The sequence below is a fragment of the Colletotrichum graminicola genome (assembly GCF_000149035.1).
Source record: "Colletotrichum graminicola M1.001 genomic scaffold supercont1.8, whole genome shotgun sequence".
In the NCBI taxonomy this organism is placed as follows: Eukaryota; Fungi; Ascomycota; class Sordariomycetes; order Glomerellales; family Glomerellaceae; genus Colletotrichum; species Colletotrichum graminicola.
The window spans coordinates 714,758-733,562 of NW_007361012.1; the positions used below are offsets into that span (position 1 = coordinate 714,758).

General features: G+C 54.9%; 6 protein-coding genes and 1 non-coding gene across 7 annotated transcripts; 2 read left to right on the forward strand and 5 right to left on the reverse strand.

Moving 5' to 3' along the window:
- Positions 1–1,631: 1,631 nt before the first annotated feature.
- On the reverse strand, positions 1,632–3,209 carry GLRG_02881 (bystin; the record flags this gene model as incomplete). The annotated part of the gene is made up of 3 exons (XM_008093566.1): positions 1,632–2,052; positions 2,107–2,535; positions 2,590–3,209. The coding sequence occupies 3 exons, from the start codon at positions 3,207–3,209 to the stop codon at positions 1,632–1,634; spliced, it is 1,470 nt and encodes a 489-aa protein (XP_008091757.1).
- Positions 3,210–3,613: 404 nt separating this feature from the next.
- GLRG_02882 (uncharacterized protein) lies at positions 3,614–4,878 on the forward strand (the record flags this gene model as incomplete). The annotated part of the gene is made up of 4 exons (XM_008093567.1): positions 3,614–3,634; positions 3,687–3,836; positions 3,896–4,009; positions 4,066–4,878. 4 exons carry the CDS (start codon positions 3,614–3,616, stop codon positions 4,876–4,878), a joined length of 1,098 nt encoding a protein of 365 aa, XP_008091758.1.
- Positions 4,879–5,403: 525 nt separating this feature from the next.
- GLRG_02883 (uncharacterized protein) lies at positions 5,404–5,935 on the reverse strand (the record flags this gene model as incomplete). The annotated part of the gene is made up of 3 exons (XM_008093568.1): positions 5,404–5,435; positions 5,498–5,578; positions 5,743–5,935. 3 exons carry the CDS (start codon positions 5,933–5,935, stop codon positions 5,404–5,406), a joined length of 306 nt encoding a protein of 101 aa, XP_008091759.1.
- A 468-nt stretch (positions 5,936–6,403) lies between these two features.
- Positions 6,404–10,426, reverse strand: GLRG_02884 (uncharacterized protein; the record flags this gene model as incomplete). Its single annotated transcript, XM_008093569.1, has 2 exons — positions 6,404–10,040; positions 10,098–10,426. The coding sequence occupies 2 exons, from the start codon at positions 10,424–10,426 to the stop codon at positions 6,404–6,406; spliced, it is 3,966 nt and encodes a 1,321-aa protein (XP_008091760.1).
- A 2,512-nt stretch (positions 10,427–12,938) lies between these two features.
- GLRG_02885 (uncharacterized protein) lies at positions 12,939–14,405 on the forward strand (the record flags this gene model as incomplete). Its single annotated transcript, XM_008093570.1, has 3 exons — positions 12,939–12,981; positions 13,035–13,235; positions 13,318–14,405. 3 exons carry the CDS (start codon positions 12,939–12,941, stop codon positions 14,403–14,405), a joined length of 1,332 nt encoding a protein of 443 aa, XP_008091761.1.
- Positions 14,406–15,337: 932 nt separating this feature from the next.
- GLRG_02886 (uncharacterized protein) lies at positions 15,338–15,715 on the reverse strand (the record flags this gene model as incomplete). Its single annotated transcript, XM_008093571.1, has 1 exon — positions 15,338–15,715. One exon carries the CDS (start codon positions 15,713–15,715, stop codon positions 15,338–15,340), a length of 378 nt encoding a protein of 125 aa, XP_008091762.1.
- A 2,663-nt stretch (positions 15,716–18,378) lies between these two features.
- Positions 18,379–18,464, reverse strand: GLRG_13085. Its single transcript has one exon. It is a non-coding gene; the product is annotated as a tRNA-Glu (tRNA).
- Between the last annotated feature and the right edge of the window lie 341 nt (positions 18,465–18,805).

Consider the following 18,805-nt stretch of genomic DNA (forward strand, 5'->3'; position numbering starts at 1 on the left):
TCTTTGTTGGTGAACCAACTCAGAGCTTTGGTCACCGATGCAGTCGAAGTGTCTTTCATCAACTCGGTCACCTGCTGATGATATGGTACTGAGGCATTGCTTTCGGCTGGTTTCTTTTCACAAGTGTCAGAAGTTGAGCATTGTGCAATTTCGAAGCGGCGGTACCCACTACTTTGAACTTAAAAAAGGAGGGAAGGTTGATTCCTTTCCGACTCTTGATGCTCGTTGTTGCGGATTGCCTGCAATGGGTTGATATTAGAGGTGGCTGAAAACCCAACACCTTATCTCCAACATTTTGAGACATGGTATTCATAGTCTGTGAGATGCCAGGCATTCGTTTGCCACTGCTGCTCATTGGCTCAGGGGTTCCTGGTGTTCCCGGTTGTTGTAGAGATAAGACGAGGGCTTCCTCGGACATGGGACTTAAGGGCTCGCTGGTACCGAGAATGTTCCGAGGGTGGGTTCCAGATTCGCTGCCAGCAGGTTCTCGAGGTTTTCTTTGCCTGATCAACCGTTCCCAACGTTTGTTGCCGCTGCTTCTTCGTGACGCTTTGGAGACAATTTCTCTTTCCGCCCAGTACCCGGCAGGGAACCAAACCTATTCGAATCCTTCTTTGGGGGACCTTGGTGGATCAAAGGCGAGTGTTGGCATCGGTGTCAACAGTAGATCTTGGGGCGACCGCCTAGTAGAAGTAGATTTGGGTGTGAGCCAGGGAGCCCACTGGGACGTTGGCGATCGGGATGAAGGGGACTCTGTTGTCGTCGACTTCCCAAAGTAACCATCTCTGAGAACTGGATTAGGCGTGCTGCTACCATCCCAGCTATCGCCTGGAGTGTCTGGGAAAGTGACTTGAAGAGCTGTCTTGAATGAGAGCCTTTGCATATCACGGCGGGCTGCGGGGTACGATTGTGAGGACGAACTGTGACACCCGTCAGTATCCATATTTGTCCTCTCAAGTTTCCCACAGTCTTACGACCTCCTTCGGAAGCTGAAGGGGTTTGGAGACGTCACGACGCCTAACGGTTGGTCGCTCCCGGGTCGTTCCATAAGTGCTCCTAAGAATAGAAGCATCGACCATAATCCCTTTGACCCTATAGGTGAATAATGATGTTGAGTGGAAATGATAGAACCAAGTGAGATAAAAGGTTGTTCCAGGGTATAGAGTAGGTCGGTTTTAGGTAGATACGGAAACGGGGAGAAATGCAAAATAATACCCAATCGATGAGGTAGGGACAAAGAGATGTTGAAGGTGAAGCTATATCTATTTGTATCATAGGGCGGGAAAGTGTCACTCCAGACACCTACCTAGGTAGACTGTGCCGTTTTGATGTGCACTTACCCCCGTTGGCGACGTATTTTGAGAAGCAGCGACAATGTACCTGGCAAATCGTTAAAGTGGCAGGACCCTAATCAAGTATGGGTACGAAGTGCTTGTCCGCTTCAGTCATACGATAAGGTGTTGGAATAGAGAGAGCACACTCAATATCCATAAGCACAACAGGTAATACGGCCGTGGGTTTCTCAGCATCCATTCGGTTAGGATTACGGGTATCAAATCAGACCTGCTAACGCCTTCTAGTACCCCGGGGCTGGCCAAGCTCCAACTCCCATATCCCAATTTTCGTTTCGGTCAGTCAACAAGCATCGTGTCATCGCCGTCAAATGGAGCGGCCTGCTCCTCAACCGCTACACCCTTCCCTCTGCCAGCCAGCAGTTCTCTTCGGATTTCCGGTGCGATCGAGTGGTGACCATGCGTCAAGAGCAAGTCAAGAAGCGCCTCTCTTTGGTCCTCGCTTAGATCATTCCTGTATCTCTGGGCGAAAGCCAACAAACTCTGGTGGAAGACAACAGGCAGCGACTTGACCATGTCTCCGGAGACCGACTGGCCTTCTTTGATCGATGCTGGGTCCACACTTCTGAACCTCAAGAAATGGAAAACGACCGAGTCAATGACCTGGTACGGAAGAGCGTACTTCTTCTCCAGCAAAGTCTTGATGAAGATGTTGGCAGCTCCACCACCCTCGGTGCCTTGCGAGGCTTCCTGGGCCGCACTACAATGATGTCAGCATTCTTGCAAGAATACATGCGATAAACTAAACACGTACATTTCAGTGATGCCCTTCAGGGCGGCAGCGGAATGGAGCACTGGCACCGACACTCTCGCAAGCACTGCAGAGACGATGTGCGCCTCACGAATCGTGCAGCCGCTAGAAAGCAGAGGGAACAAGAAGCCGAGAAAGAACGCTCTGGGTTTGTATAGGGACTTCTTCAGCGCGTTGAAAAGGTGCACGTTCAGCTTCTTGTTCTCATAGATGTCCTCGCGGACCTTGTCGAGGACGACGATCTCCATGAACTTCTGGCAAACGAGGGGCTTTGAGGACGAGAAGATTCTGGTCGCCTGGTACACGGCATTAGGTGTCCACTTTTGAGGCTCGGTGATCTGGATAATGTCCTCCCAGTGCGGCAGAGTTGGCAGGACCTTGAAGGGTTTCGGCAGGGGGCCGCTTTTATATCGCGACAGAATGTAGCCGACCCTAGTCATGGTTAGCAATGATTTTCACAGCAACACACCCGGCCACACCACTTACTTTGTGTAGACTTCGATAACCTTTGGGGGAAGCTGGTAGTCTTCGTCAACCGCCGGTACACCGGCTGCTTTACGAGCCTCGGCAGCCTCGTGTGCAGCAATCTTCTCCAAGATGAGCTCGGTCAGGTTGGTGCCACCGCCAGCCATTTCGTCGTCGGGACCCTTGCTGCCCCAACCGTGCTGGTTTAACATCGCCGCAGGATCGTCCTCAGCTTCGGGCAAGAACTTGCGATAGGTTTCGAGGTCCTCAGGATCGATCTCAATCTCCTCAACAATCTCATCCTCCTCACCCCAGGCCTCCTCGTCCTCGTACGCCTGCTCGTCACCAACATCTACACCGTATCTTGATTCGATTCCGAAAAGGTCGACGGTCGGTTTCGCAGCGGCTGCTGGCTTCGCGGGGCCGTCCTCCTCGGCTAGCTCACGGCCTAGCCTGAGAATGGTGCGACTGCGTGTCGCATCGACAAAACCCTCGCCGTGGTCGTCGTCATCTTGGGTGCCCTTGCCCTTCTTCTTCTGCTTAGGGGCCTTGTTCTTCAAAGGACCCGTAGCAAGGATATCATCCTGCAGGGGGTTGTGCCTGCGCGCCTGGCGGTCGGTCGGGGTGGTTGCCTTGCCCATTTTCGAGATACTCGGACACAATGTGATCGTGACGGAGAGCGAAACGCATGCGGGATTGGCGGTTGCCTTTTTTTTTTTTTTTTTTTCCCTTTGTGCCCGAGCCAGAAATTTTTGATTTCTTATCGATTGCCCCGCGCCTGAAGTTCCCAGAACCCTGGACCGGCTTTTAGCGGGTTGCAAAGACTTTCTAGCCAATCAAACGCCCTGTTGTTGACTTCATAGGCGGACACAGCGACTGCCCCGCCACAATACCCCACCAAAAAGCTTCTGCGAGTGACTCTCTCGGCCTGTCTTACAGAGAAAGCGAGACAATTTTCTTGGAACAAAGTTAAAAGCTGGCACTTATTCGAACATTTGCATATTTCCCTTAAATTTTACAGCATATAAACTTGAGGAACATCAAAATGCCAACGGAATTGGAAGAGGTAAGGCCGCATGATCAAAGCATCACGTGGACTCACGCTCATACAACGACAGCTCGTGGGCTTCATCGCTCATCCCAACCCTCAACTCAGAAAAGTGGCCATAGAGAACCTGGTCGGCTACTCTCAGGCGGACCCTTCAATCTTCAAGTCGGAGAATCTTACACCAGTCAAGCATCTCAAATTTCTAGTCAGAGATCATCCCGTACGCAAGACTCATAATCGGGCTCTTTCGGCTGCAGCCTCTCAACTAACGGATTCAAGCAAATCGCCGAACATGCTCTCACAATCCTCATCAACCTTACTTCTGAGAAGGATGTTCTTGAGAACGTTGCGACAGATCAGAGGTTCATTGATATTCTCTTGGACTTGATTGTGGTAGGCACAGCAACACCCTCACAGAGACATCATAAATCGACTGACACCCCTTATAGAAACCCGATGAGCCGAACGCCAACTCGATGGCTATGCTACTTGCCAACCTGGCAAAGTGGGATGGTCTCAACAGCATCGTCTCAAAGAAGCAAACGCCGCCCGCAGAACTCAAGTCCAACGACCTGGTTCTCAACCAGCTTGTCGATCTCTTCGTCAAGGAGAAGGGCGCCTACAACAAGGATGCCAACTATGACTACCTCGCCTACCTCTTCGCCGATCTCACCAAGCACGCCGAGGTGCGCCAGCACTTCGTAACGAGGCAGGACTACGACGATGTCATCCCCATCACCAAGCTCAAGGTCTTTACCGAGCACTCGTCCGAGATCCGCAGAAAGGGAGTCGCGAGCACCATCAAGAACGTCGCCTTCGAGATCCAGTTCCACTCAACGTTCATGGACGAGGACGAGGTCGATATTCTGCCGTATATTCTTCTTCCAATCACGGGCAGCGAGGAGTACGACGAAGACGACACCATGGGCATGCTTCCTGACCTGCAGCTGCTGCCGCCCGACAAGAAGCGTGACTCGGACCCGAAGATCATCCAGACTCACATTGAAACGCTGCTTCTCTTCACAACGACTAGGGAAGGCCGCGATCTATTGAGACGGGTCAAGGTCTACCCCATCATTCGAGAGACGCACGCGCGGGTCAACGACGAGGGCGTCAAGGACGCCTGCGACCGGCTGGTGCAGGTCCTCATGAGAGACGAGGAGCCGGCCGAAGGCGAGGAGCAGCCGAAGCTCAAGGAGCTGACCAACGGCTCAACGGTCGAGGAGCTCGATGACGACGACGAGGAGATCGTGGAGGTCTAGACAGGCCTGTGATGAGTTTTCCTTCGGTTATGGCTTACGTAGAGAGGGATACCCAGGTTCATAGGACAATCATGAAAAGTGTGATGATGGTATTTGTGCCATACACTACCCACCGGACCCCATGCGTTTGTGTAGACCTGAGCCCTGCAGTACTCATTATGTGCGCGGGTCCCGGCGCGGTTTTCCGTGGCTGAGTAGTTGATCCCAGACGAGAATCACTTTTGGGCAGACCCCCTGGTACGTTTCCCGTTCATCCATAATGAACTCACCCCCGATATCGAAGCGCTCACAAGCTCACGCCCCACGGTCGGAGCCGTCAGATACGCGCACGTCTTACCCTTCACTGGCGAATTCTTCACTCAAGGACACTCAAATATCCGAACCAGGGATGACAGGTGTGGCAACTTTCCGAACCGGATTTGTTCTCGCCATTCTCCCACCGGCGAAACTAGTACCTTCTAAGCAACGTCCGGGGTCAAGCCCGATGCGCGCGGTCTGACCCGGCAGCTCGTTCAGAGTCCCTTTTTACTCAACAGTAACAGTGACTTTGCTCTTGTCTAGACGATACCAATCCTTCAGCCCAACGGTCTCCCCCAACACGGCGGCTCGGAGTACTCACAGAAGGCGACGTGGTCCTTGATCTCCTTGGCCCCGTCCTTAGGCGCAGGGTAATACCAAGCCGCGTCCTTCAGCTTGTCGTCTGTGCCGCCAACCACCCTGGCGTCAGCCCTATTCCACTTCTCTTCCTAGCGGACCTATGCCGCTCATCTCAGGCAGCGAGGTTGTGTAGCAGTACAGGGCAGCCGAAGAGACAATGGACGTGGCGAAAGATGTGGGGGAAAAGGGGGGGGAGGGGGGGCTCACCGCCGACCTTGACCGAGTAATAGCTCGCGGTCCCCTTCCACGGGCAGAACGTCGTCGTTTCCGACTTCTCCAGAGCGTCTGCCCGCACCGCCGAGGGTGGGAAGTAGACGTTGCCCTCAACCTCCTCCCACTCCGTCGCCTCGGCGATCGTGGTTCCGTTCGCGACGGCCGAGGCCTTTCCCGACTTGGTCATTTTTTATCCTCTTGATTCCTTTCGTCTTTTCGTCTGGGGGTGTGTTTTGGCGTCAAAAGCAGAGTGTGTGTATGTGGACTGTGAAGTTTGGTACTGCGCCGGGCTTGAGAACAAGACCGCCATTGGTATATACAAAGTGCGGGGAATGCGGCCTTCGCCCAGTTCTGACTGAATCTTAGCCAATCCCCAACGTCATCGTTCTCGATTGATTTATAAGCCGGGTATGATTACATCGTCTGAACTCTTCCTTGTGTCGATGGTTTACGTATCTCACATCACTATTCATGGAGCGAGCGAACTTCCACTGTGTTGAACCGAGAGTATGTTTTAATGAATAGTTAACGCTGTTAATGCTACTTTTTAAGACTATTATCCACTACTGATAGGCTCCCCTAACGCCGGCTGGGTATATGCGTATGTTTGTATATCACATGGTTCGAAAAGAAAACAACCCCGTATCAACACGACTTAGAGATTGATAATGTCAATCTCTGAGAAATCCGGCGGGTTAGCACCGTACACAACGCGGACCTTACTGTCCAGCGCCGTTCCCTCGTTGCTGACCCAAATGTGCTCACTGTACTCCTTTGTGCGACGAATCTCGTCATCACTGACCCCGATATCGTCGCGGGGGATCCACACAGCGGGTGCTCGTGCTCGCAGAGCGTAATGCTTGAACGCGTTCTTAACGAGTGCATCACGCTCAGCGGGCGTCAAGTCTTCGATTTCGTCGTGGAACCCGCCGTACAGCGCCTCCCCGAGCGCCCGCTGGGCTTCGAGGTCCTTGAGTCGCTGCTGGCGGCGGTACTCGGCTGCCGTGTGGACGGGAGCTGCTCCCAGGTTCCAGGTCTTGCTACGGAGGTTCTTGCCTTCCCGCTTGGCCCAGTGGCCGACGTCTTTGACCCGACGCATCGTCGATGGCTTCCGGTTCGGCGCACCCGTGTTGTTCATCTTCTGCAGTTCAATACCGCGAGGTCCTGTTCTGGCTCGGTCACCATTTGACATCGGCGTCTTCTCGTCCCCCATGCCATCGTCGTCGTCGTCGTTGGTGAGTCCCAAACGTCGGTTTTGAGCTCGCTGGAATGCCTCGTCCCTGATTACCGCCTCGTCCTCGATAGTGATAGGCAGGTATCGGAACAGGGGGCCGAAGGACGTGTTCAGCGAAACTTGGTAGATTGCCGTGAGGAGAAGCGTTACCAGCATGATGGCGCCCTGCGGCGTTGCAGTATTCTTTCCATTCTCGTCCTGGACGATGAAGAACAAGCCTGCCAAGCAAGCCTCCATAACATACAAGCCTGTAAACGTCTGATTGATCGCGCGGGGATACAGGACACCACCTGTGTCGGTCTCGAAGCGCGTGACGTACAACATGCTGTAACGCTGCGCGAACCATAACAGACCGAACGTCAAGACTGCAAACAGGGAAATCAAGGGCGCAACTACACTGTACACCAAGGCGATGCAGGCGAAGTTGGTGTAAACCGGGAAGAATTGACCCCATGCAATCGACGAGAGGGTCGTGTTCCTTTTCCATTTGTCGCGAGCCGTAGTATCGAAGATTCGAGCCAGGAAATACCAAGTGAGCAGGCCACCGATTTGGAGCAGTGTTCCGGAGCTGACAGAGAGCGCCTGAAGCAACATGTAAGAGAAGAAGTAGTTGGATGCCCTGGGCAGATTCCTGGCGAGGATGTTCAGAATGTTGGTAACATTTGAGAGCTGCTCAAAGTTGCTCAACAGCTCGTCGAATGATGCAACAAAGAACGAAGCAATCGACACGACGAGGAAGACTTGGATGAAAAGAAAAATGAAATAGAAGCGCTGGACGAACTCGGCCTTTTGTGACCCGGTCTTGACGCCACGGAAGAGCGCAAGCTGTTCGAGAATCAGGGGGACAATCAAAAGGAGGAGAGCGAGCAGGATAGCGGGCAAGACACCAGCGATGGCACCAGCGACCTTCTCGACGGGATCCTTCTTGATCCATTTCAGCCAGGGAAACTGTTGCACGAGACTGTCAATGTTGGCAATGGAAGCCGTAAAGGCAATGGGGATGGCCCAGAAAAAGGCCATGGCCGCAATGACGACGGTGACGATACCAGACCGGATGGACTCGTGCCACCACTTCAAGGCCATGTTGTCCCAGATGACGTCCTTGGGCGAAACTTCGTTGATTCGGGGTGACATGTGTTTCGGGACGTGGTGCATGAGACTTTGGCAAGCCATGTGCGCCGAGACCTGGTGATTGAATTGGATGAAGGCGGAGTTCATCAAAGGGTAGCGTTCAGGGTGAGCTTGATCGTCGTCGATCTCGACGTTCAAACGCGCCAGCTCAGACCGGCACCAATAGATGGTATCAACCTTGGGGCCGAAAGTAAGCCAGGCGAGCCAGTCGGGGAAGCCCCATCGTGGTAGCCGGTGCATCGGCCGGTCCTTCTCCTTGACCCACTTGCGCCACTCGGCATCATCGTCCAAGATGTTCTTGTACTCGCCACCGATGGCGTTGGATTCGGGGTAGTCGACGGGTGCCTGCTCGGCTCCGCCCATAAAGGGAACGTAGGCCTTGATTTTCTGCCACATAGTTTTGTCTTTTGACTGACCAAAAGGGAATTCGCCTTCGTTGAATCCCTGAGGCACGGGCGATGCGTAGCCGCCAGCAGGGGCTTTCCAAAATTGCCAGAACTTGCGTTGTTCCTTGTCGTACATGTGGTCCAGGTTGCTGACTTTGCGCACCGTGTTACCGTTGCCAAATGGTTCGTAACTTCGCTTGTAGTTCTGGTCGGTGGTGGCCTGGGAGACGCCGGATACATTTCGGGAGTGCGTCTTGTACGTTTGTGTATTCGTAGATGGCTCGGCTTGCTCTGTGATGCTTCTTGTACTCTTGGGCGTTTCAGGTCGTTCGCCTTCGGTCAGAATTTGGACTCTGCGAGGACGTTCGCTTGGATGCAGCATCGCGAAGCCATTGGTTGTCTCAACGGTCTCCTCCACATCATCGCTGAATTCCTTGAAGTTTTGCTGGGCTTTGCCGACACCGCCGAGGAAGCCTTTGCTGACTTTATTAATGCCGCCCCCAAGAAGCCCAAGGCCGAAGCCCCTGGACTGCGGTTGATTACCGTCGTCCGATGAGTCCGAAGACGAGGTACTTGACCGTCTTGATTTCGGGTCCTTGTTCTCATCGATGATCGCGCTGATGTCGTGGGGAACATCCTCGTGCTCGCCAGAGCTGAAACCTTGACCAGCCTCGGCCCTCTTCTTGGCTTCGGCATCCTCTCGCTGCCGCCTGAGGGCTTCTTCCTGCCTGGTTGGCCCCTTGGCGTTGGCCTGTTTTCTGGCCGCCTTGTCTTCCTTCTTTTTCACCTTGAGTTGCTTCTTCTTTGCAGCTTTCACGAGCTCCGTCTCAGCGGCCTCCAATCTCAAGTGGATACTTTCGCGCAGCTGGATCTTCTCAAGCAGTGTGGTCAAGTCGCGGTTGAGCCAGATATTCCGAATTTGGCCAGGGAACACGTCGAACAGACCCATCAAAGCCTCCTCTGACAACCATTTGGAAGGAATGCTGTTGACAAGGATGGTCGTGGCTGAGGCTCGGAGGCGGTGCTCGGCACTCGTCAAGTAATCCTGTCGGACTTTGATGTAAACGCGAAGCTCAAAAAAGAAGACTGTGCAGACCCATATGATGACGAGCAGCGCCAGAACCAGATGTGCCCAATACCGGCCGGTATGGGTGTTGCTAACATTGCCCCAGGCTAAGGTATCTAGGCCTGTAGGAATATCCTTGGCTTCGCTGTTGGCCGATTCGCCGGCTCTGATTCTGAGACGGACTCGGGCGGAGCTCGTTCCGTTGATGGTCTCGTTCTTCGCGTCAGTGACCAAGTCATGACCCACACCATCGCTGTAGTTGAGGGGGGTCAGGATAGGGATGACAATGACGGCAATAGGTATGAAGATTGTAAGTAGGGTTTTGAGGTAGCGGAGAAAGAAGTAGGCGTCCAAGCCGCACTTCTTGATGATCTCGCGTTCGTTGTAGTGGATCATTGTACTGAGGAGGCTCCATGGCGTGTTTGGAGGACTCTCTGTTCTTTCGCGTTCTGGAACAAGATATGTCTTTGGTTTACTGCCGCGTTTCTGTCAGCCATAGGCCACGGAGATGATTCAGAGGAGGCCCACTCACAAGATGCGCGCAATCTTGTTCCGCAGAAGCAAGAAGGCAATAAACTGAAGGGCGAAAACCGTGATACCAGTTGCCAGAGCAGTGAGGAACGCAACCAGAGTTATCCCTTGATATCTCTCCACATTAACACCAGGCAGTGCGACCGAAGTAGTGGGCGGGGGCGACGCGGATGTGGTTGATGATACAGAAGAGGATATGGTTCCGTTTGGGCTTATGGTGGCAGAGACTGTGGCAGACAGGGCTGTTGACAGAGACGAGGCCAACGATGAGGCAAGCGTCCCCGTCAGTGACGCCGAACTTGAAGGCGTCGTGGTGGAAGTTGCCGACATCTTGCACTATTTGTGCCGACCTGTCGTCAATAGCCAATCGCAAGCTTGTGGCCAGGCTCGAGGGAAGTGTGGATAGAGTCGTCGGGTAGGTGTGGAGTCGAAGTGGCCGAGGAAGAGCGTTCTTCTCTGCCGGGGAGAAATGAGGGAACCGAGGGAGAGAGGGATGTCGTTCACGAGACCAGCAGAATAGATGTCATAGTTTTGTTGTAGGGCGGTTTTGACTCGTGTCGCTTTGAAGAAAAAAGGGGACAGCGTATGGTTGAGCTATCTACCGCTGTCGGTGGTGAGCAGGCACCGCGGTGACGGACAGCTTCCAAGATCAGCGGGCGGACAAGCAGTTAATGAAGAGTCGACGAGGTAAAAGAAGACGGTGCCGAGCAATGGCAGTCAAAGGGTTTTGACCAGAGTTGATATGATTGATTGATTGGCTGGACAGGGTGCAGGATGCAACCTTACAGGGTGCCGAGCAGGGGTGGTTGCACCTGCTATTGCTGCTTCAGCTGCTGCGGGCCCGCAAAGACAAGGTATCCGACTTCGCTTCAGAGATCCTGGACCTGTGACATCAGCGGCTTCATTGGCCGCTCGCTCCAAACGAAACGGGCCCCTGTCACTTCTGCGGGACAAAGTGGGATCCCGTCGCGGTTCGCCATGACTCTGTGCCACCACTAGGTATTAGCATTTCGAGCAGCTTCGCTGGTGGCCTGCGGTCCAATCACCCGTCACGCTGTCAACGCACTCCTCGATTAACTTTCGGGCTGTGCGCGAATACGTAGAGTACACTCACCAGGCAATCAGTCAGCGACAGCATCCATCTGTGAGCAGGAAACTATGTTGCTGTCTATCCGTACCTCATGTGCTACCTAGGTATCCGTACTATGCACTCAGTAAACCCTCTAGGTACACTCAGTACACAACCCCATTCGCCGTCTCGCCTATTGACGCGCCACGCTGACGCACGTCGTAAATAGATCAGCGCGCGCTTCGTCCCAACAACGACGACCAAATCTTAGCCAACCACCTTGTTTCCTTGATCCAAGCCCTTTTCTACCCCTGAACACAGCTGCAGTTGCTCATTCGTTTGTCTCTCTGGGGAGCCGGGGGAACAGCAGCACCTTTCATTACTCTCTGCTCCACAGCACAGCACAGAGAACATTGTTTTGTTTGTTTGCCACTACACGTAGTGTACGAAGTACGACACAAAGACGTGGAAACCAAACCTCATTTGTTGCGGCTGGTCGTCGCCCGCGATGCCTCAACCGGGGGCCCCCTGCGCGGACAAGGCGAATCCGCCAGGAACCCCCTCTCCACACTTGAACATGCTCCCTCACCGGTCAACCCAATAGCGGTGCCACGGCCACAGGGGTGCGTGGTTGCGTGGCTGTGTAGAGGTGCCACCCGTTGGAAGGCAAACAAACGCCCTACGTCGCGGACTCGCCGAGGAAACTGGCAACACGTGTCGCCTTGGTTTCTAACTCTTGTTGCAAGCCGACCTCTCTGTACTCGATGCGGCTCGCAAGACGAAGCTTTCGCCGAGGTGCGGCCCCGTGGATGCGATTTCCAACCATGGGAATCGACAGCTGTTATGCCCACAAGCCACTGAAGAGTTGGTTTGCGTCACCAAGCATGCCGAGGCAATTACCCCACAAGGGCTAGCGGAAACTATCAGTGAAAGAGGAAGACCATTTCTTGGCACAACCACGACAGTCCCGAGCAGCACCTGAGCACACATAAATACTAGCCATCACATGAGATGGGAACCTTGATATCGATTCAAAGTATCGACAGCATTGCCGCATGCCATGTCCCAGCCGTTTTTTCGACCAGCTAGGGAAGATCGGGTTCCACTGAACGACTTAAGCAACTGAAGCAAATCATATCAGTTTCGGCACCGGGGTAGCAAGACGCTCTCTCGCGGGGATGTTCCCTAAACCTGGACAGCCTCTTCGCTCCAAGCCACACTATCCATCCGCCGTGACAACCGCAGCTGTCAATATGCAGCTAGCAAGCCACATTTACCACAGCGCAGCACCCTCGACACATATCCATCATTGCATTGCCGACATTCACACCCGACGCCTACCCGCCTGATAAGCCGAGTCTTTCCAACGATGAATGAATCTTCCAGCAACTTTGACAGCCCGAATTCGAGCTGGGCAGTAATTAATGTTCGCACTAACCCCGCAGCGCCTGGATGATAGCTCATCAAACCTTTCTCACTTCCCGTCTTGCGATCCCGGCCCCCTTACCAACCTACAATGGGCCGGGGGGGGGGGAGTTAGGAGATACCGAACCGTCCGCGTTCCCCCTCATTGTTCGTGCCTCCTTCCCCACTTCCCAAGCCGATGATGAACCCCGAGCTCCCCCTCCGATCCCCCGCTTCCTCCCCACGTGAGTCTCGACGCGCCGACTTCATAAAAAAGTGATGGAATGGAAATTCCGTAAGATCTGGTCGAGTTGACCTCTACGGTTTACTACGCTTCAGAGAAACACTACGGCATCTGTTTCCAGAACCATGTCAAACCCAAAAGACTTGACGATCGCCATCATTGGCGCCGGTACCACACGCCCGTCTCTCCGTACTTCTCCAGACTAACATGATCCCACGCAGGCATGGGTGGGTTGGGATGCGCGCTGGCGCTAGCCAAGAAAGGCTTCAAACACATCGACGTCTATGAGACGGCTTCCAATCTCGGTTTCGTTGGCGCGGGAATCCAGATGCCGCCAAACGTCGTCCGGGTCCTCGACCGCCTTGGCTGCTGGCCCGACATCGAGAAGACGTGTACCGACGTTAAAGGCTCAAGCATTAGACGTAAACGCTCCCCGCACCCTGTTCCGGAGAGAGGTAGAGAGAGACAGAGAAAGAGAGCCCTTGGGATTGACATTGCAGACAGAGGGGGCAACAAACGTCGAGCTCGCCCACGTAGACATGCCCAACATCCGCGGGTTGTACGGCCACCCGCACTGCAACGACCACCGGTCCTCGCTCGCCGGCGGTATGTACAACGCCTGCAAGAAGGAGCCCGCGATCACGTTCCACTTCGCGACGGCGCTCGCATCCATCGATTCGTTTGCGCCCAAGCCCATCTTCACGGCACAGCCACGCGGCGGCGAGGCCTACTCCGTTGAGCCCGACATCCTCCTCGCATGCGACGGCATCAAGAGCATCGTCCGCAGCTCCCTCCTCAACTCCGTTGGTGCCGTCGGCGGCGAGGAGGAAACCGGTCAAGCCGCCTACCGCATCATGCTTACTCGCGAGCAGATGGCTGATGATCCAGAGCTCCTTGCCCTCCTCGACTCGGACGAGGTCGTTCGCTGGATAGGCGAGAAGCGCCACATCATCGCCTACCCCGTCTCCTCGCACAACATGTACAATCTATCCACGACGCAGCCTGACTCTAACTTTGCCGCCACCACCAACGCCACTTACACCACAAAAGGCTCCAAGAAGGCCATGCTCGACGTCTTCCACGACTTCTGCCCGTTGGTTCACCGCATGCTCAACCTTGTCCCGGACGGCGAGGTCTGCGAGTGGCGCCTGCGCATGCACAAGCCCTTGCCGACCTGGGTGCACACGGACGGACCCGTGGCCCTCCTCGGCGACGCCTGCCATCCGACCCTCCCGCATCTCAGCCAGGGCGCCGCCATGGCCATCGAGGACGGCTCCGTCGTCGCCGAGGTGCTCTCCCGCGCGCCCGACACCGACCCCAAGACCCTCCGGCGCTGCCTCAAGGCGTACGAGCTCTCGCGCCGTGACTGGACCGCCCAGCTCGTCAACATGGCTTTTCTGTCGGGGAAGCAGCTGCACCTCGGCGAGGGCAAGGCCAAGGAGGAGCGCGACCGCATGTTCGCCGAGCACAAGTCGGCCGGCTCCGTCCCGGACAAGTGGGCCTCGCCCGACGTGCAGCGGATGATTTACACTAATGACTGCATGGCCAACATCCGGCGAGACTTTGAGGAGCTGTACAAAAGCGCAGCATAGATGTACATATTTTTGGATTGCACATGAATAGCTATCTGATTGTAGCTACCTTGCAGCCTGCCGTTCTATGTTGGCTCAATGTTCGTGCTCTGCCTGGTGGAAACCATGGCGTTTGCCTAGGACGCATTGTGTGCAGTCGGCCAAGCCACCTCGGTGACGGACGGTCCAGGCTTGTACCCCGTACTCGAGCTCAGCTCAGCTCAGCCCACGGGCGTGCTCCGTTCACGTTCACACAGTAAGGAGGGAGAGGTGGGGTAGAGGTCAAGTTGGATCCATGATGATATTATGCTATCCGCTACTTACTTCGGAACTCGTCTATAGGGAAGGGTGCGATCGCATCACGGCCTTTCCTAGGCTTCCTAAGCTCTTCAAATCCACCGACAACAAAAAAAAACCCGAATCCCGCGCAGAACAAAGCGAGAAGGGGAATTTGCGTAAAGCGTAGAAGCAAATCCCCACCATCTCCACGCGAGCCTCCGAAGCGCCCGTTGCTAGCTTTCCTTCCTTGATTGCTCACGAGAATGAATAAGATTCCGTCACCCTTTTGACGCCGCGCAAAACTCACACGGGGGAAAGCCCCCCTTTCCCATTGACAATGCAAATGTACTGCCAGCTCAGCTCAGTTCAGCGCAGCGCCGCCCCAGTCGGCTGCTGCTGCTGCTGCTCTATCGCTCCCTTTCCCCGAGTCTGCCGGCTGGTTCTGTCGTATACATGCCGACCTTGCCGCGCAAGGCGGAGGATAAACATCTGCTTATATACGCCGCGCGTCTCAGCATCGCACTGGTCCCAAGCCATATCGATCCCTTCCCTTCCTCTTGTCTCGCTCGTCCCGATCAGGCTTTCTCGGTTTAACTCTGTCGCCCTTTCGAGGGTTCGGGTATCATTGGTAGTCCGCACTCCGCCTTGGTTGTTTCTTGGACGCACGCGCTCGCTTAGAACAAGCAGTCAAGACAGCAGCAGCACGCGAGCGCACCGAGAAGACCGGCCATGATGCCGCTTCCGCCACCGCCACCGCGGTTGTCCTGGTAGTAGCCGCCCTGCGGCGGGTAGGGGCCCTGCGGGCCGCCCGGCGGGCCGTAGTACCCCTGGGGAGGGTATTGTCCCGGAGGGTACTGGCCGGGGGGCGGGTAGGGGCCGCCCTGGGGGCCGTATCCCATCTCCGGGCCGGGAGAGTAGTAAGGGCCCGGGGGAGGAGGGCCGTAGCCTCCGGGGCCGCCGGGAGGAGGAGGCGACCCGTAGCCCTGGTATGATTGTTGGGGTTGCTGGGGGGGAGGGCCGCCGTACGCGGGGGGCTTATCGTGATCGGCCATTGTGTGATGTGCTGCTTTGGTGGTATTTGCGGTTGCAAGAAAGGAGAACGGGCGATGCGCGTTCGAAGGTCGAAAGGAGCGAGAGGGGAGAGTGCGGTGTCAAGAGATTACTTGTCCTCTCGGCTAACAACGTCGGTGTCGGGGGGTGTTAAGATTGCCTTTCGGTTAAGCGGAATGCGACAGATGATGGTCGATCTGATGGCGAACGGTTTTTCGTCGGTCGGAAGGCGTAGAGGGGTATATGAAAGGAAGAGAAAGAGAGAGAGAGACAGGAAGAGAAGAAGATATGCAAATGAGAAGAGTTGCGGCAGGCGAAGGAATCGATAAAGAAAAACCACGCCACCCGGAAGAACGTAGCTATGTTTGGGACGAAGGGGTGAGCAAATGTGGATGGACCGGATGCAATGCACACTTGGCGCCGGGAGGCAACCTGTCTGGTCTGTGCCTCTTCTTGGCTTGGGGGGGGCGGGGCGAAGGGGGACGGCGTAGGTTTGCAGTGGTGCTCGTGACTCTAGCCTGAAATAGCTTATGCGCACCAGGTCTCTGGGCGACGCGCCACGCCTCCAACTGGTTGGTCGCGGGTATCCTAGGGGGGTCTTGGGGTCTTGGGGTCTTGGGATCTTCGTCAGCCGATTTTTTTTTTGTTGGGCCTCGTTCTTTCCCCCCTTCCCCAGTCTGATCACTCTGTAGGTACGACAAGCTCCGTCCTACCCGTGTTTGATCGGGAAATCGGCATTGCCTTTCGTCCTAGCGAAATGGTACATGTTGGCTGACTGCGTATACGGATACTAAACACTATTATTCACACCGTAGCTCATTTCCAATACGAAACAGGAGGGAAGAAGAGCCAGCAAAAGCACCACTCCGTTCACACGGGTAGTAGGATGCCTCTCTACTATCGTCTCATCATCCATGCAGACCTAACGCAGGAGGGGGAGGTCGGGAGGCAGGACGCAGCGCGTCGAGCAGGACTGGTCCCAAACTCTCCATGTCTCACAATCGTCGGCCTGTCTGTCGCCTTGTCTGTTTTTTCGCCCTGTAGCCCCTCCGCTCCCCGACTGCCCCTGGCAGGAACCCGACAATCCCAATACAGTGACTGAACGGCTCTCATCCCTAGAGACTGCCTGTTTGCTCATCCATATGATACCAGGGAGTCGGAGGAGCGTCCCGTCAGCGGAGCGGGACCATGGGTCCGCGCACCCACCACGGCCGACACATAGCACGAAACGCGCTGACACAGCCCGGGAGAGATGACAGCAGACGGCGCCGACAGTACCGGGCTCCACAGGGTATTATGGGACTCCCTTTAGCCTGGTTATATGTACTGACGATGGCGGAGGAGCACTTGCAGCGTCAGGATTACTGCGGCGGCGGCAGCAGCAGCAGCAGCAGCAGCAGGGGAGTCGGGGCCTTTGGTCGGATGTCCGCTCCGGACCCGGTCCGGCGTCCGGTTCCTGTTTCTGGTTTACCACCTACCCTGGCGCCGGGGCGCATCAAACTTCCTTCTCTGGTTCAGCTTGTTCGTCTTCAATCGCAGCTACGGGCCCTTTTGTGCCAATCCTTGCAGAAGTTAACCTTTCCCCCCTCCGCGACCCTCCACCATCTGAAGCGTCAACCCTTCGATAAAAGGGCCGGTCGTTGTCGCACCAAGCTGGCCAGGAGCTCGTGGCTATTTGGAGAGAGTAGGCTTCTGGCCTGCATATCTTGGGGTCAGTGTACCTGGTAACCCCCTTACCACCTCCAAGAGTGGGGGAACTCAATGACTATTCAAGGTGAGTGAGAGAGGTGCGACCTTTCTCATAGCTCCCATTGTCTGGGGCGAGGGAGACAATGAGGACGAAGACCCAGCTCATCAAGCCCATTTGGCGAGGCGCGTCATCAAGCCATCTGGATCCAATGCCTCGGCATTTAAGTTGACGCGCACCACCTTGGTTGGGTGTATAAAAAGAAGGGGGCGAGCAGCCCTCACCGGCACGGCCTACCAAGACCGTTCGTCTACAGCGGGGACGCACAGGCTTCCAGCCTCGGTCCGTTGTCAAGAACAATGACAGTCGCAACGTGATGGGGGCGTAAGGAAGACCCTGAAATCAACAATCCCGAACGGCCAAACAACCAGCGAAATAACCAAAACCCCAAAACCAGCAAAGTCAATCGATGTGGTGTGGTGGGTTCATTCCCATCTCAGTCCCCGCGGGGCTCTGTCCTCCTCCCTCCCCCCCTCCTCCTCCCCTCTTTACCCGAAACTTTTCGTCTCAGTGCCATCGGGGAGGTGTTCTAAACAAGCAAGGCCCAGGGCCTCGGCTATCCAGGGCCCATGGTACAGGTTTTGAGCTGAGAACAAACCGCCAAAGGAAGGGGTGTGCGCGGGCACTCACTCCATTGAAGTTTTGCTCTAGTGTTCTGCTCCTATGACTGCGTATGGTCCATACATATTGTTGTGTAGCTGTGCGATGCCACGGGGAGTCGTCTTAGCATGTTTAATGTTTGGACAGTGTTCTGAACGTAAAAAAACCTATTTGCTAGATAGTGGAAGCAAGCGCGAGTCCTACATGTGTTGACAAACACTGAACAAACAAACGAATGGTGATGTGATCTATCCATCTCATTCGAGTGTGTAAACAAAATCCGTCAGGATAAAAACAATCTTCCAAACCGCAAAAATGTTCCGAAACCGAGAATCGAACTCGGGGCTATGCCTAACCTCTCATTGGATGAGAGGGCATCATGTTGGCCACTACACCATATCGGAGTCCACAGATGCAGGCTATGCATTCGAGACATAAGTATTCTAGCCGCTCCAGGTCTATTCCACCAACTATCTTCTCCCGCGGAATCACGCCTGGGAGTCAATATTTCGTCTTTCCCAAGGAACTTTGACTACGAGTTTCCTCTACTGTCTTCCTATTAAGGCCCAATGACACTTCGCACAATGTACATGGCCCCCATCTCTCCCTTGTGCAGTGCCTACCTTTTTTTCTTTTTCCTTTCTAAGCGGAACAACAGTCTTCCTCCAATACTCTATTGCGGAATACCAGGGCTGTTGATTACCCTTCCCTTGCACTAGCAGGAAAACTCCGAGCCATTCGTGCA